Source organism: Saccopteryx leptura, chromosome 2, assembly GCF_036850995.1.
Source record: "Saccopteryx leptura isolate mSacLep1 chromosome 2, mSacLep1_pri_phased_curated, whole genome shotgun sequence".
In the NCBI taxonomy this organism is placed as follows: Eukaryota; Metazoa; Chordata; class Mammalia; order Chiroptera; family Emballonuridae; genus Saccopteryx; species Saccopteryx leptura.
The window spans coordinates 316,142,260-316,158,113 of record NC_089504.1 but is presented as its reverse complement, the minus strand read 5'-3'; the positions used below and the strand labels follow the sequence as shown (position 1 = coordinate 316,158,113).

Genomic DNA, 15,854 nt, shown 5'->3' with positions numbered 1-15,854 from the left:
CCTGCCCTGTGTTCCTTGAAGACTGAGGCCTCACCACACCTCCAACTTGCAAAATCCCTTCTTTCCCTTTAATATGGGGAGGTGGGGCAGGGGCAGAGGAGAGGGGAAGGAAGCATCCAGAGGGTTGGGTTGAGTGTGCCGGGCATGGGAGGTCAAGGTGGAGTCTGGCTCATGTCTCCCACGTCCCTCCTTGGAACTGTGTCCCAGCTGCATCCTAAGCATCGCCAGTCTCAGCTTCCTGCCAGGGCCTCAGACCTCCACGGAACCTGGCTGCCGCAGGTGTCGCTGAAGGAGCTGGACATGGTGTAGCAGTTTCTTCTGGTGGCCAGCCAGGGTGATGCCCAGGGCCGGCAGGTCTCTGGCGGGGAAGGACTGGGTCAAACCTGGGCCCGCTTCTCCAAGATCCCAGGCACGGCCCTGGCCGAGGGCTCAGGGTTTCACCACCCACCTCTCCCTGCTTACTCCTGGCTGAGCTGAGCCACATCGCGGAAGGTGCAGAGGCCACACCTGGAGAAGTTTTCCTGGTAGCACTCCAGCCCAATGGCCGAAAGCCAGGCCTGCGGTGAGTCCAGAGAAGGAAAGTCCAGAGCCACAGGGTTCAGAAGGGCCTGGGACGGTCTAAGGGGGGAGGGGCAGGCAAGTCAAAGTCCCCTCTTCATCCTAGCCCCCGGCTCCTTCAGTTTTCTTTTTGGTTGGCATCGCCCCTCCCTGGCTTTCCCAGGCTCCAGCCCCAAGCTCCAGACCTGTCCCCGGGGCTCCCGCCAGCCTGCAGAGTATCTGGCTTGCGAATCATCTTGTCAAACGCAGCCACCAGCTGCTCAAAGTGGGGACGCTGGGTACGGTCTTTTTGCCAAGTGTCCAGCATGAGTAGATGTAGTACGGGAGGACAGCCTGGAGGCGGGGGCAGCCGGAACTCCTGCTCTATTGCATTTAGTACCTGGGGATGAGAGGAAGAACGTGGTGAGGGGAAGCCATTGCAAGTGGAAAGGGGTACACTGTTAGGGAAGGAGTGGGCTGGCATCAGCTGGAGCATGAGGTCACGGTGGTGAAGGAACTTAAAAATATGGGAAACGAGCCGTGAGACCTTAGGGAGGGAGTGGATCAGAGAATGGAGGTCTTAGATTGGGTGAGTCTGTGGGGCTAGTGGGTTGGAAGGATCGGGGGTACGGAAGTAGCAATATCTAGGTCGAGAGCTCACCTCCTGGTCACTCATGTCCCAGTAGGGCCGTTCTCCATAACTCATCACTTCCCACATCACTATCCCGAAGCTCCAGATATCACTGGACGTCGTATGTTTTCCATGTGCAGTGACCTCCGGGGCTGCCCAGCGAAGCATACAGCTTGGGCCCTGAGGGGGAGGGTTGACAGCACCAATAGCAACAATCACAGCAAAGGCCACGCTGACTGAGCAACTACTCTGTGCTTGAGAGCGACTCAAAAGTTTTACATCAAGCCAAGTCTCTCGATGACCCAGGCAACCCTGCAGGGTAGATGATATCTCCATTTTGCAGAGACTGAGGCATGGAGCACTATGACCTTGGGCAAGGTCACGGAGCTCAGGCTGGAGTGCTCAGGATTGTGCCCAGCTGCTCTGACTTTACTGTCTGTGATCCTTAGGGGAAGGGCAGCAGGTGGTTCTAGGTTTCTGAGGTCTCCCGCCTTCCCCAGGGGCCCCCGGTCCAGGCTGCTATCCTGAATGACGCACAGGAGAGCTCCAATCCTCCAGACACGAGGACATGGCACCTGAGTTCCCCACCCCAGCTTCTGGCTCATTCTCCAGCGCCCACTGAAGAATGCAGGGTCCCTGAGGCTGTGCTCTCACCTGGGGGCTGTGGCCGAGACGGGCCACCTTGCATACCAGGTGGCTGTTCACCAGCACACTGTGGGCAGAGAGCGCTCGGTGGACGAAGGCAAAGCTGGACAGGTACTGCATGGCAGCGGCTACTCCCCGCTGCATGGCCACCAGCTGCAAGCTGCTGAACTGGCCTTCCCGCTGCTGAAGAGCAAGGGGCAGAGGTCAGCCACCGCGCCGAGAACCCCAACACACGCACAGCAGACATCAGCATGAGAGCACAGGGGTTTGGGAATCAGAAAATAGCCTGGGAATGAAGGCTGAAGACCCCTCCGGAACAGTCTAGAACTGCACACTTTCCCAGACCCAAGGGCCCTCTGCCTAACCCAGGCTGACTGACCCTGAGGAAGCTGTCCAGGGGCCCCAGCTCCATGAGCTCAGTCAGCACCATGAGGGGCCGGCTTTTGGTGACCACACCCTCCAGCCGCAGGATGTTGGGGTGCTGGAACTGGCCCAGCACTGCAGCCTGGCTGAGAAAGGTCATCTGCAGGCTCTCGGCACCTCCGGTCCACAAGGCCTGGATGGCCACAGCCTGCTCCCGCCGTCCCCTGGGCTGCAGCCGGCCCCGGCGCACTTCCCCGAAGGAGCCTGAGGGACAGGTGGAGGTTGGGCGGTGATGAAGGTAGGGTCGGTGGGCTCATGGTGCCTGGCTGGGTCCTCTCTCTCCACTGTTGCAGTACCTGCCCCAATGACCTCTTCGATTTTGATATAGGCCGGATCCACTTCCCGGGCAAATTCTCGGACAGCTTGGCAGGGGTCCTCGTAGGTGGATGGGTCAATGTAATACTTCACCCCAAGCCCTGCAGGCATATATGGTACGTTATAAGGGTGTGATACAAGGCTGGTCAGCCCACACACTGCGAGCGTGCCCTCTGACTTCCGAAGGGAGTCCAGGAGTCCACTCTACCTCAAGGGAGTCTGGCCTTGCCTGGTGTCCCCCCCCCCCGCCTGAGCCCCAGCTCTTCACCCCCGCAACCCCCCCAACCCCTGACCTGGACTGCTGTACTGCTGCAGCTGCTCCGTGTAGCCTGTCCCACGCCGCTTCCTGGGGACAAGCCAGAGTCCTGGGATGACACTTACCCCTCTGCTCTCTCTTCCCCTCCCCCCCAGCCTGTGGTCTACCTGAGAACCAGGCCCTTACTCACCACCTCCACGTGGGCCCCGGGAAGGGGCTGCACTGGGCGTGGGAGTTTTGTAGTGGGCTTTGGGCTTCCAGGACTTGGGGTGGGGGTTTCTGCAGTGGGCTTTGGGCTTCCAGGACTTGGGGTGGGGGTTTCTGCAGTGGGTTTTGGGCTTCCAGGACTTGGGGCGTGGGGCAGAGTGAGGGGTCCTGGGGACATGAGGAGGAGGGGCTCACCTCTGGAAGACGACAGCCAGCACTGTGATTGCTGCCAGCAAGAGGAAGGCCAAAGCCCCCAGGATGGACCCGATCACCAAGGACAATCTCTCCGGAAGCTCACCTGAGGAACGAGCCACCAGAATCACAGCAGCACACCCCTCCATGCACCCCCTGTCCGCCCGCATGCACCCGCCCGCCCTCCCACAGCCTCGAAGGCCAGCGCTCAGCCAGGGTTCTCTCCTCACATTCTCCGGCTCTGACGGCCCCTAGGCCTGTCCTCGCTGCCCCTATGTACCGCCCCCTCCATCCAGGCTTCCTCTCACCTTCCGGCAGCGTCTGGAAGTAGACTTTGCCCCCATAGGGGCCGTGGCCGGCTGCAGTCCGTGCCCGAACCTGAAAGCCATAGATATGGCCGGGGCTCAGCTGCGTCACGGTCGCTGTGTTGGTCTCGCTGGTCAGGGTGAAGGAGTGGGACTCATCTTCTGCCTGGGGGGGACAGCCACTCACTCCCTGCGGGCCTGTATCGGCCCCTCACCCCTGCTCCCACCTCCACGGCTCCCGGCCCCTCCCACCTTCCCGCAGGGCTGCAGGGCCCCTCTTTACGCCCCACCCCCAGGACCCCCGGGGACCGCAAGCCCCCTCTGCGGGCAGCCCGATCCCCTCCCCACCTGGTCATAGTAGCGCAGCTGATAGTCCAGGATGTTCCCGTTGGTCTGGTCTGGCTGCGGCCAGGACACTGTGATGCTGTTGGATGCCCGGCTCACCTGGTGCATCTCCGGGACTGCAGAGGGAACTGGGGTGGGGGTGGGGGGTCAGTAGGCGGTTTCCGAGGACCGGCAGGAGGGAGTGGGGGAGGGGTCTAAGGAAGCAAAGGAAGGCTCACCTGCGTGGCTGGTACTGACGTTAATGGCTGCAGCCTGGGGAGGGTCAGGGCTGAGCTCTGACACCCCGTTGACGGCCTGCACCTCCAAGATGTAGGGCACGTGCGCGCGGAGTCCCCCGACTAACACGCGGCTCTCAGTCAGGCCCCGCTGGCGGGGGTCGAAGTGCACCTCGTCCCGGCAGCGGTGACAGGCGCCCCCGCTGCCGGGTTCCTGGTGGCTTCCGCACTCCTTGCACACGACGTTGAAGAGCAGGTCTCCGCGCCCCCCGAGCTCCTGAGGCAGGCGCCAGTGCAGCATGAGCGCGGAGCCTTGCACCTCGAACCACAGCTCCCGGGGAGCCGACGGAGGGCCTGGGTGCACCGGAGAGCGGAGGAGGGAGTGATGGAGAGGAGTGGTTGGGGGCGGGAGGAGGCGGTGGTGGTGGTGGTGGGGGGGGGACAGACAGCACGGGGTGGGGCCACAGACAGCACGGGGTGGGGCCACAGACAGCACGGGGTGGGGCCACAGACAGCACGGGGTGGGGCCACAGACAGCACGGGGTGGGGCCAGGACGCAGAGGCAGCAGGTGGGAGGAGAGAGGCGGGAGGTGGGCCAGGGGCCACCGGTCAGGGAGAGAGGGACAGGCAGGGCAGGCAGGAGAGGAAACCAAGGACACAGGAGAGAGAAAAGTCACTGCCCATGAACACCAACCACACACGTTGCCCTCAGGATCCCTCTCTCCTGGCCCCACTCCCAGTCCTGTCTCTACCTCTGGGGCCGGCCGGGGACTCACCAGTACAGGGGGCCTCTGGGGGGTCAGCACTGGCCCGAAAGAAGCCGGCAAGGCAGGGGCACACGGAGGCTGCGGGGTCTGGGGCGTGGCTGCGGGCAGGGCACGGTGAGCAGGGCGCATTCCCCGCCATGGCCTTGTAGGACCCCTCAGGGCAGGCTGAGGAGCAGAGGGGAGTGGAGTTCTTCAGGTCACTCTGTCCCCCACCCCCTGCGCCGGCATGCAGGGCTGGCTCCTCCTCCTTTCCTGGGATGGAGCCCCAGCCCTCTCCTCCCTCTTTCCCTCCCTCAGGCACGGATTACTTCTGCTGTTTGGCTGCGGTGGAACTGCAGTTCCACGGATGGAAACAGGGAGGTGGGCAGGGGTTATGGGCAGGCCAAGCTCCAGAGGTGGGCGTCTGTAAGCTGCATTGCATAACCCCTCTGCAGAGGCCCCTGCAGCCTCCACCTGCAACAGGGCGCTCTCCTAGGTCCTCAGCGGGGATCCGCTGCCTTCTGTCTGCATCCTGGTCCTGGGACCCTAAGACACCCGCCCCACATACAGGGCAAAGGCGCTTCTCAGACCTGCAGCCCTGGGAGCCTTAGCAATGGCTTTGGAAGTCTCCTGAAGGTGCTACAGATTTCAGATGGGTGTATGAGTGTGTTTGTGTGATTTCAAAAGTAAACAGGAGTCCTTCCCTCAAATCGCTTAATCTTGACCTTTTGGGGACAACATGAAGCTGGAGATATTCAGGAAAGGAGCCCGAAGATTGGGGCAAGTGGAGAGATCCTGGACCAGCGCGTGGGAGCAGGGGTCTCACCTTGGCAGGCTTTGTCTCCACGTGCAGGCTGGTGCCCAGGCTGGCAGCGGCAGCCCCCGACGGCCACCATCCACTTGCCCTCCCCATTGCAATGTAGCCTGGGGGGACTGCCCCCGGCCTGGCCACCAACTCCATCCTCCTCTGGCTCTGCGTGAGCCACACAGGTGCCCATAGCTGCCACCAGGGAGGCTCCTCCAGCCCCACTGGCCTGTGTCTCAGGGAAGGAGGCGAAGGCCCGGACCACGGAGGGGCAGGCATGGTAAAACAGCTTGACGGCCACGAGGGCCAGGCAGGCCCCGGTGTCCTGGAAGGCCACGTAGAAGCCCCGCTCGGTCAGGGGGCCGAAGCTCCGCTCTTTGACGTTCAGCTGCAGCCCGGCCCTCGGCCCCGGCCCTTGGGGCCCCACTGCCCAGGCAGAGGCAGCAGGAAAGCTCTCGTCCGCTGCAATCGTGTCCACCTTGGTCCAGCGTTTGAGGTGCCAGGCCGAAACACTGTCGGGGCCGTCAGGCTCCTCGGCCTGCCGGTAGTAAAGCGTGAAGGTCTCCCGACAGGTACCCCCGGCCACACCCAGGCTGGAGCATGCCCGCACGGAGAAGTGCAGTCGGATATGTGCCCTCTGGGCGCCATGTCGCTCCACAAAGTGTGTCTGCAGCCAGTTGTCCTGCCCGGTGCCTGGCAGGGCCCCTGCCACATGGCAGGCCTCAAAGGTCCGAGTCAGGCGTCGCTGGTCATCGAGCACGCTCACTTCGTCCCACTACAGGAAGGGGAAGGCCGGAAGACAGGTGTCAGCAGCTCAGGACTTGGAGGGTGCAGGAAGGGAAGGGGCCTCTCTATCACTGAGACTTAAAATTAGTGACATACACCGCAGGGTACCCCGAAGCCATGTTCCTCTGGAGGGAAAGGGTCTTATTCCATCAGTCCCTATCCCGGGTCTCCTTCCCCAATCTCACCCTCCAGGGAGCAGGGTGAGGGGCCATGGGTTCAGAATGGAAACCTGACACTTACCCCACCGGGTGGGTAGGTGAGCCAGCCTATCTCAGAAGTCTCTCCAGTGGTGTCCAGCAATACCTCTGCCCATAAATAAGGGACAAGCTGTGGCCAAGGGTCTCACCAGCACTGCTCACGCCCACCCCATTCCCATGAGGAAAAGCAGAATTCCCCTCCCGGGTCCACTGATCTCACCAGTTCCCCCTGCCTCTTACCTTCCAGAGCCAGAACGGAGGACACCAGGACCAGGACCCAAAGACTGCACACCATACCCGCCGCTCCGCTCCCTGACCGGGCAGCACCCTCAGCAGCCATGGGGCATCTTCAGGGCTCCCACCATTGCCCTGGCCGCCACCCTGCGCCCAGGCAGGGCTGCCACTTTGCCAGACTGGGGGCTGCAACCAAGCTTGCTTCCTAGAGAGACATAAGACCAGAGAGGCTGGGGGCAGGTAATGGCATGGCTTCATATGGCCCAGGCTACAAACCCAGACCCCATGTCTCTGCCCATAGCTCTCAGATGGCCCCAGCGCCGGCTGTGAGGTGCGAGCCCGGACATCACTCTCTCCTGCCCTGTGTCGAACCCACCATCTTGGAAGGCCATGTGCTAGGTGGCTCCCACCCTCCATGACCCTCCTTCTTAGAGCACAGAATACTTAGTTCTGGGCCAGTCTCAGCCTTTTGTTCAGGATGGATCTCTTCTAGTTCTTTCTCTCCATTTACTCTCTTCTCTTCCTCCCTCCTCCAGTCACCCTGTGTTAGAGTCAGGAGATTCCTTTCTTTAAAAGCAAGTGGGTTAAAAGCTACTCCTTCGCTGGGGACACACGACCAGCCCTCCCCCATGCCTCCTGCTCCCCATCAGACTTGGGCACTCCAGGTGTCTCAGAGAGGCAATGAGGCTAGAGGGACTGCGGAAGGAGGGTTGCAGGGTATGACGAGAGGGTAGGTGACAGAACCAACGTGCAGAGACATAGGGGGCAAAGACTCTGTCCAAGACATGGGCCAGGATCGAGGAGGGAGAGAGCCACAGAGGTCTGGCACACTGACATTTCTGACCCCAGGTCCTCTCTCCACAAGGGCCACATTTTTCTCCTGTGGCTTACAGAAAAAATAAATGCACGCTTTACATATGCGCAAAGATGCTTCCAGTTTGCTCAATGAAAGGAAGGCATGTTGAGAAAACAGGGACACACCAGTTTGTCCTGTGAGACTGAAAACACAGTGGGTGGGGGAAGGCACGGAAAACAGGCTCTGCGATATTCAAATTGAAATAGTCGCTTGGAAGGGTAATTGGTGGTGTCTACCTAGCAGCTGCACTTCTAAGAAGTTGTCCTTCAGGTACCATATCCTTGGGTTCGTTTGCAAAGACGTTCAAAAAGGATATTTATTGCAGAAGTGTTTGTAAAGGAAAAGATCGTAAAGTAACAATTCATCACTAGGAAGATGGTTTATGGGGATGTAAAATACAGCATAGGGAATACAGTCAATAATGTTATAATAACTACGTATGGTGCCAGGTGGGTACTAGACTAATTGAGGAGATCGCTTCGTAAGGTATATAAATGTCTAATTACTATGTTGCACACCTGGAACTAATATGATATTGCGTGTCAATGGTAATTGTAAAAAAAATGTTTTAAATATGGCACAACCTTCAAAAAAAAATAAAAGGAAGTGTTACTGTTTATACACTCATATGAAAATAAGTTCCAAGCGAAAGTCCAGGGTAGAATAGTATAGAGCACATGTTCCCGATTGGGTATTAAAGATGCACATATCCACGTATGGATTGCTATGACGAGCAGGCAAAACCTGGGGAAATAGTCGGAAGCACAGGACGAGAACCGGTGCAAGGGAGACACACGCTCACCATATTCCCTTTCATTTTCGTTATTTTAAAAATCTAGTGTCTATATTACCTTTTCAATAAACCATTTACTGGAAATTCCTTTAAATCTGTAGATAATAACTGTTGAGTGAAGTGAATCGAAATAGTGTGCATGCTCTTAAAATGACTGACCACGTAACCAGCTGCCCTTTTATGTAAAATGCCCCAAGCCCTCAGCTGTGTGCACTGCAGTTCACAAGTGCGTGAGCGGGAGATGTGGCCGCCTCCAGGGTCACAGAGACAACAAACAGTCTCAGACCTTCCTTTGCTCCTTGGTCTAGAGATTAGTGGTGACGCCTCTCTCTTTCTCTCTTTCCTCATGACCAAGTCTCAAAAGTCCATGAGCTGCATGGACAAGAGCAGCAGACTGCATTTATTTTTGTTGAGAAGAAAACAAGCATGTAGCTCAAAAGGCATAGAACTGAAAATGAAAAAAGAAAAAGTCAATTGAAAGTTGGACTCTTCTGGGATATTTGTGGTCCAATGTTACACAGTGCTGTTAAAAAATGACACATTCATAAAGATGCTAAAATCAAACTACATTCAACTTTGATGAAGATGAAAATCATGATTTGATTTCTACTCTTCTAATTTTTTCCTGGTGATGCTGACTTCACATGAAGATTAAGCCTCTGGCGTTATCTCCCTGTGGTTCCCATGAAAAGACACCGTGTCTGTATCTCTACGAGCTGAAATATGGTGGGTATCTGCTAACTGGCCCCTCACACTGACTTTTCGTGGTTCTGGAACCCTATTTGTGAAATAAGACTCCAACTTAGGGCATATGGAGGGAAGAAAGAAGCATTTCCAAGTTCTCACATTGTATACCTTAAACTTACACAATGTTATAGGTCAGTTGTATCTCAGTAAAGCTGGGGAGAAACAGGAAGCGTTTCCATAGGGCATATTATTCCTAAGAAACAAAGGCTCTTTGCCAAGACTGTCCCCAATGCTACTAGATTCACGCACAGATTAAATGCATGCTTCTAAGAAGAACAGGGAGATCAAGAAGTGAACGGCATGGCCCCATCACCAAGGGCTGTTTAACAACGATCCTGAACTAATTCCTGTGGTAGGTGCAACCCCCCAAACTCTCAATCGCTTAACGTAGAGACATGCCTGACTCACCATAAACCAACCAGATTCTGTCCAGAAACAGAGCCTTTAGGAACACTCTCTTTAAGAACTGAAAATGCCCACAGAAAGTCTTTGCACAATGAAGGCTGTTATACTATTTGCCCAGTGGATAGTCTTTAAAATAGCCCTTTTCAGTCAGAGCATGGGTGGATTCCGGAATTTGTATGGAGAAGAAACCATAAGCAGTGTGTCTTCCTAAGCTGATAAACTAGACATGTAATCATGGGGAAGGGATAAAAACCACTTCAGATACATCTCAGTGATTGGGGTGGGGGGAGGGCAACAAAATATGAGAGAAAAGAGCCGATAACATCAGCTCTGCTATATGGATCATTCCAGAAGACGAGGAATGGCCAAGCGCTTGCTGTGCTGACCCACAATACAGGGACCATGGTGGCTGCGGCTGTCAGAGGGCATGCGTCCATGATATCGGCAGGCCTCTTCATGACAACACGAAGCTGGCCTCATTCCAGAAATTCCAGAAAAGAGCAAAAGCAATTATGAAACATATTAAAGCCACTCGGCTTCTATCCCCAAGAGGGACCCAAAAGGAAACAATAGAATGAAAACAATGCCTATGGATCACCACTTCAGTAATTTTTTTTTTTAATTTTTTTAAAATTTTATTTATTCATTTTAGAGAGGAGAGAGAAAGGGAGAGAGAGAGACAGAGAGAGAAGGTGGGGAGGAGCAGGAAGCATCAACTCCCATATGTGCCTTGACCAGGCAAGCCCAGGGTTTCGAACTGGCGACCTCAGCATTTCCAGGTCGACGCTTTATCCATTGCGCCACCACAGGTCAGGCTTCAGTAAGTTTTTAAAAATTTTTGGCCCTGGCCAGTTGGCTCAGCAGTAGAACATTGCCTGGTGTGCATAAGTCCCAGGTTTAATACACAGAGGAGAAGTGACGATCTGCTTCTCCACCCCTCTTCCTCCTTTCTTTCTCTCTCTCTCTCCTCTCTCTCTCTCCCCCCCCCCCACCTTCCATAGCCATGACTCAAAAGGTTTGAGCAAGTTGGCCCTGGGCACTGAAGATGACTCCATGGCCTCCCCTCAGGTGCTAAAATAGCTTGGTTGCTTAGCAACAGATCAGTGGCCCCTGATGGGCAGAGCAACTCCCTGTAAGAGGGTTTGGCAGGTGGATCCCAGTCGGGGTACATGTGGGAGTCTGTCTGTCTGCCTCTCTGCCTCTCACTTAATAGAAAAAAATTATTAAGAACTAAGATATTCATTGAGAAAAAAAAATGGATGAGGATGAGAAAGTACCCAGGAGGGTCCTTTGGTGGTGTGAGGAGGACACTTTTCAGATCTGATCCAGGAGACTGAAGGTTATAAAACAGGTTTCTTCAGAAAAAAATAAAAAAGCAAAGCAAACAAACAAACAAAAAACATTGTGGCTGAGTGAGAAGAAGCAGTTAGGTCAGTTCTTGTTTATCAAAGGAACTGGGTAAATTCAAGCTTTCTTTTGTAATAGATGAAAGGGATCAGAATGCATCTCTATGGCTATAATAAAAATATGGAAAGAAGAACCTTGCTTAAGATATGTAAGAAATTGCTGTCAACTAAGTTCTACCACTGCAGATTCTTTTGAAACCAGTTTCAGAAGTAGAAATAGTAGTGACAGGAACACGAATGCTCCAGGCACATGCCCGGGATACTGGACAGGCAGGACTTAGTCCTTGACTTTCAAAGGTGCCTTCAATGGCTGAGGACTAGGACATCATTCCGGTCCTCTTCCTTGTGGCCTGCTTGAGACTCCTCTATCTTCTCCAGCTAGTAAAAGGAATGGGCCAGGAATTAGAAATCTTCAGAAAACTCAACCCAATCAGGAAAACTTGCAAATTTTTCAGATGTTGTACATGCTTTTAAACATATAAAACACCAGAAGCAGCCAAAAAAAAAAAAAAAAAATGTAGCTGTAAAATGATCGCTCAGAAAATGAGACTGATTAAATACATTTCTTGGGACAAAAATTGTATTCTGTGACTTCTCATTTCTTTTTGTTTGTTTGTTCTTTCCTCAGCTCCTTTTCCTGTCATATTCCTCTATATCTTTTTCATACAGTAGGGATACTACATCTGCAAGCTCACTGCAAGTCTTTGGTGTACAAAAATATGACAGTTTCTTAGGCATCAGGATCGTATTTGATTTCAGAAACTGGCAAAGATTAAAGACGTGTAGAATCTTAGCTTATAAATTATAGCTTAGGATGTCAGTTGTTATATAAATATGAGCTTTAAACAGGAGTGAATCTGTAAGAATTTAAAAAGTTAACTGTGCTCACATCAACATATTAAATCAGATAATTTCATGAACAAACCAAGCTGACTTAATATAGTTCATGCACCTCAATCCACAGAGTGAATTTTTAAAAATTAAATAATATAAGCCAATTAAGCTTGGAAGTAGAAGGTATGGCAGAAGCTGTATCAGGCCATTAAAACTGGTTACTGTAAGAGGTAGGAACTGGGTGTGTATGTGTGAGGGAGAGGTATTAACTTTGTCTTACCCATATTTGAATTGTTTTTCTTATTACAGTGAGCATATCTTATTTTTACAATTAAAAGAAAAATCTCATAATTAAAATCTAAGCAAAAAAGGGACATATTTATAGACTAGAATAGCATATATTTATATATTTTATCCCCCCCTTTCCCTTCTCTAGGTTTCAAAATATCGAGATATAAGAAGAAAGCAGAGATAGAGAGGCAGGAGGAGCTAGCAATTAATGAGCAATGAATGAGCAGATGTCAACAGGAAAAGCAAAGGAACTTTCATCCCTGAGTTTTCTGTAAGTGTCTCTCCCAAGAAGTTCACATTGTCCCACTGCTAATATCACACTTTTCTTACAGGATGTCAGAACTGTGACTTCAAAAGGAAAAGAGGGAACCAGAAGGGATTGGACCCTCAGAACGCACAGGAGGGGCATCGCTATAAACTGAGCTCAGACAGGAACACAGGACCTGTGGGGTTGAGGCGGTCCAGGGGGCAGAGGGACTGATGGTTTTGATGGGTGTGATTGCTGAGCTAGTCCTCACACTTGTTAGCCACCGGGGTCAGCGTGGGAGGGGTCAGCATACAGGCCCTGTCCTCCGTCCTGTTCCGCAGCTGTTTAAATGCCCAGGAAATTCCAGTGTAATCCTTGCTCAGCTTAATGCAGCAGCCTCTCCCCTTTAATCTCCACCTTGGACCTGGCCTCAGCCGCCTTCTCTTCCAGCTCTGGCCTCCTGCCTGGTAAGGGATCCCATTGGCCTTTACGGCAGCATCCAGAGCAGACAGTGAGGAGGTGGCTGTCCTCCGGCGCCTTAAGTCCCCTCTGCTGTGGTTGGAGAAGCCAATTTGTGGATTACCTAGCAGAGGACAGTCCTGTGTCCCTTGAGGCCTCCAAGCCTTAAAAATGTCCCCTAGAGCATGAAAATGCTGACGAATGTGCCTCCACTATGGAGCCGGGGGAGGCTCTTAAAATGCAGGCAGTGTCTGGGTTTAGCCAGACAGCCACTTAGAACAAGCTGCTCCGGCAGTGCACTGACGAGGGACATGCATGGCTCTGGAAAGGAGCCTAAGGGAGGGTGTTGGGGCAGTCGGTACATGTGACAAGGAATGAGTAAGTGGGAGATGGTGGAGGAAAGAGCGCATGAGTGCCAGGCCCAGTGCCTGTATGAGCAAATGGGAGAGTGTGTAAGGGAGTGTGTATGGGGTGAGATGGGTGTGGACGGTGGTGCAGGGAGCTGTGTGTGCGCGTACATGCCCCATCTGCGCAGGTCGGGAGTGGTCCTGGGATGCCCGTGGTCACTGGAGCCCTAGCCTGCCTATGAACTGCTCTCTGCCCAGGAGTTGTTTCTGCAGCAACACCTGGGCTGGGAGAGGGAGGAAAGCAGGAAGGTAGAGAAAGGGACACCAGAGGCTGCCAACTCCTTCCCTGCCATCCCACCCCTCCCTTCCACCTAGTGGGGATTGCGGTGTGAACACAGGGCCCAGGGCCCAATCAGAAGACAGTGACCAGCTGGGAGACAGAGCAGCTGGCTCAGGGGAGGCTTGGTCCTGCCCTTCCCATGCTCAGCCCATGGTGGCCTGTTGCTCCTCTTCATCCAGGTGACATAGCTGTCATTGCCAGCCACTTTCTTGCACCATGAATGAACCAACAGACTCCTCCATAGGCCACTAGGTAGGTACAGAGGAGCCCCCGCCCTAATCTTCCTGCGACAGAAAAAAATGCATTGCCCTGAAGGAGCCAAGCGGCCCCTTTGAACAGCTCTCAGTGTGTCTCAATCTCCACGTGCCCCATTGGGTAGACAGTTTCCCTCCATACCCACAATCCCGTGGTCCCTTTCCCACTGAACTAGCCTCTTCCCTTCCAGAGCCTGAGTCAAGTTCCCCTGGCGATGGAGGGCCTGGCCCAGGTTAACTGATTGGGAACAGGCCCAGCCACTTCTCTCCATGGGCATTGCCAGGGACATTACAACACCAGCTATGCTGGGCCCATGCCAGCTCCCCCAGGGATGGGAGGAGAGAGGGTACCAGACAGCCAAGATTGGTGGGTGGGGGCCGGCGGGGCCAAGCTCCCAGACGGAAAGAGCAGGGGCGGGGCTGGAGCAGCAGCAAGCTGTCGACTTCAGGGCAACTTGGGGCTTTGGCTGGGGAGCAGGAGCCCAGCCTTCCCGCCACCCCAACGCTTACCTGTGGTGATGGGGGTGCGGAGCAGGAGAGCTAGGGGGGCACTTGGGGCAGGTGTGGGATCAACCTCCTTGCTCCTCCCAGCTCCACCGGGATTGGAGCGATGCCACCGGAGGGGTGGGCAATCCTCTGCAGAAGGCTGGGAGCTCGGCCTCTGCGAGGAGCCCCCATAGCAGGACCCCCATGTCAGAGCCCGAGGACTGTCTGCAAACACTGGGGATCGCAGCAGCAAGGGTAATGGGGGTGTAAACGAGTCTGCTTAGAGGGGGCGGGAGAGCCAGGTGGTTCAGTTTCGCACCCCCTCGCAAACCCCGTTCCCATCTTGGAAGGGGGCACTCGGCACCCCTCCCCGGAGGCCCCCGAGTGTCTGCAGAGGCCCTCTCTGAAGGGACCCTTTACTTTTGCAAACCTTAATTCCTCTGTCCCCAGACACAGCAACCCCCAGCCCACAACCGCCTGCGACCCCGGGGCTCACCTCCCACCGGCCACAAGCTCCGTGGGTCTGCGCCTTCCTCCCCGAGGCCCCGCGTTCGCCCCGCGCTCGCCCCGCGCCGCCCGCGTCTCGGCTCGGGTGCAGGGATCCCGCTCTCCGCGGTCCGGGTCCGCCCGCGCAGCACGTCTCCGGGGCTCCGGGGCGGCCCGGGGAGCGGCGGCTGGTGGCCGGAGCAGCTCTGGAGGCGGGGTGCCGGGGATCGTGCAGGGCCCTGGTCGCGATCGCCGTCGCCGCGCTGGGTCGCGGGACCCGCCGCCCGCGGCTCTGCTCCCGAGGGGAGGCTGGAGCGAGCGCAGCCCGGCCCGCCCCTCCGCGTCCCTCCCAGCCCGGCCCGCCCCTCTCCGGCCCCTGCGGCCGCCCTCGCTCTCCCCTCTTCCGGGGAGCCGAGCCCGCCCTCCCGGCCCTGGTGGTGAGCGCGCGGGGAGAGCAAGGTGGCGGCGCGGGGCGGAGGGACGTGGGCATGGAGGGTGGCACGCGCTAGGGGCCTGGTGGAGGCGGTGATCCCAGCACCTGGGAGATGCGTTTAAAACCCCTGGCACCGACATGGACCCCGAGCCCGGGGAGAAAGGGGCAAAGGGGTGCCCGGTGGGCGGGCAGGCTTCAGCCGGGCCAGACACCGCGCCCCCTCTCCTCCCCTCCCCGGCTTTTCTGCTCCAACTCGAGGAACTAAACCTACTCTTAGTTCCTACTCAGGTTTGAACTCAGGTGGGCGAGAGCTGAGGAAAAAAGAAAAAGAAGCAGCAGAGGGTGTAGGGAAAGGCAAACTGAGACATCTCAAAGGGTACGGGGGTGGTGGGGGCGCCTAGGCAGCAAGGGAGAGGCGTTTGGGTGTCAAAGTGTCTCTCTGATCTAGCCTTTAAACTCTTCTCCCTGTTCGTGACCCTGGGTATTTGTCATCGTTGGGGTTTCTGACTCTACCCTCCCCACAGGGCAGGGAAGCCTGGGGCTTAGTGGAAGTCCTGATGCCAGTGCCTGGCTTTGCATGGCCCGGGCAAGTCGCTGCACCTCTGGGTGCTGCCTCCCTCGCCTGCTCCCC

General features: G+C 55.6%; 1 protein-coding gene across 1 annotated transcript; it reads right to left on the bottom strand.

The window, feature by feature from the left end:
• Nucleotides 1–42: 42 nt before the first annotated feature.
• Nucleotides 43–15,117, bottom strand: EPHB6 (EPH receptor B6). The gene is made up of 17 exons (XM_066362910.1): nt 14,801–15,117; nt 6,846–7,044; nt 6,649–6,713; nt 5,644–6,397; nt 4,848–5,003; nt 4,075–4,425; nt 3,860–3,984; nt 3,515–3,677; nt 3,210–3,312; nt 2,845–2,897; nt 2,533–2,652; nt 2,193–2,440; nt 1,823–1,996; nt 1,199–1,348; nt 744–937; nt 463–618; nt 43–358 (listed from the first exon to the last, which is right to left on the bottom strand). Exons 2-17 carry the CDS (start codon nt 6,943–6,945, stop codon nt 250–252), a joined length of 3,021 nt encoding a protein of 1,006 aa, XP_066219007.1. The 5' UTR covers nt 6,946–7,044; nt 14,801–15,117; the 3' UTR covers nt 43–249.
• Between the last annotated feature and the right edge of the window lie 737 nt (nt 15,118–15,854).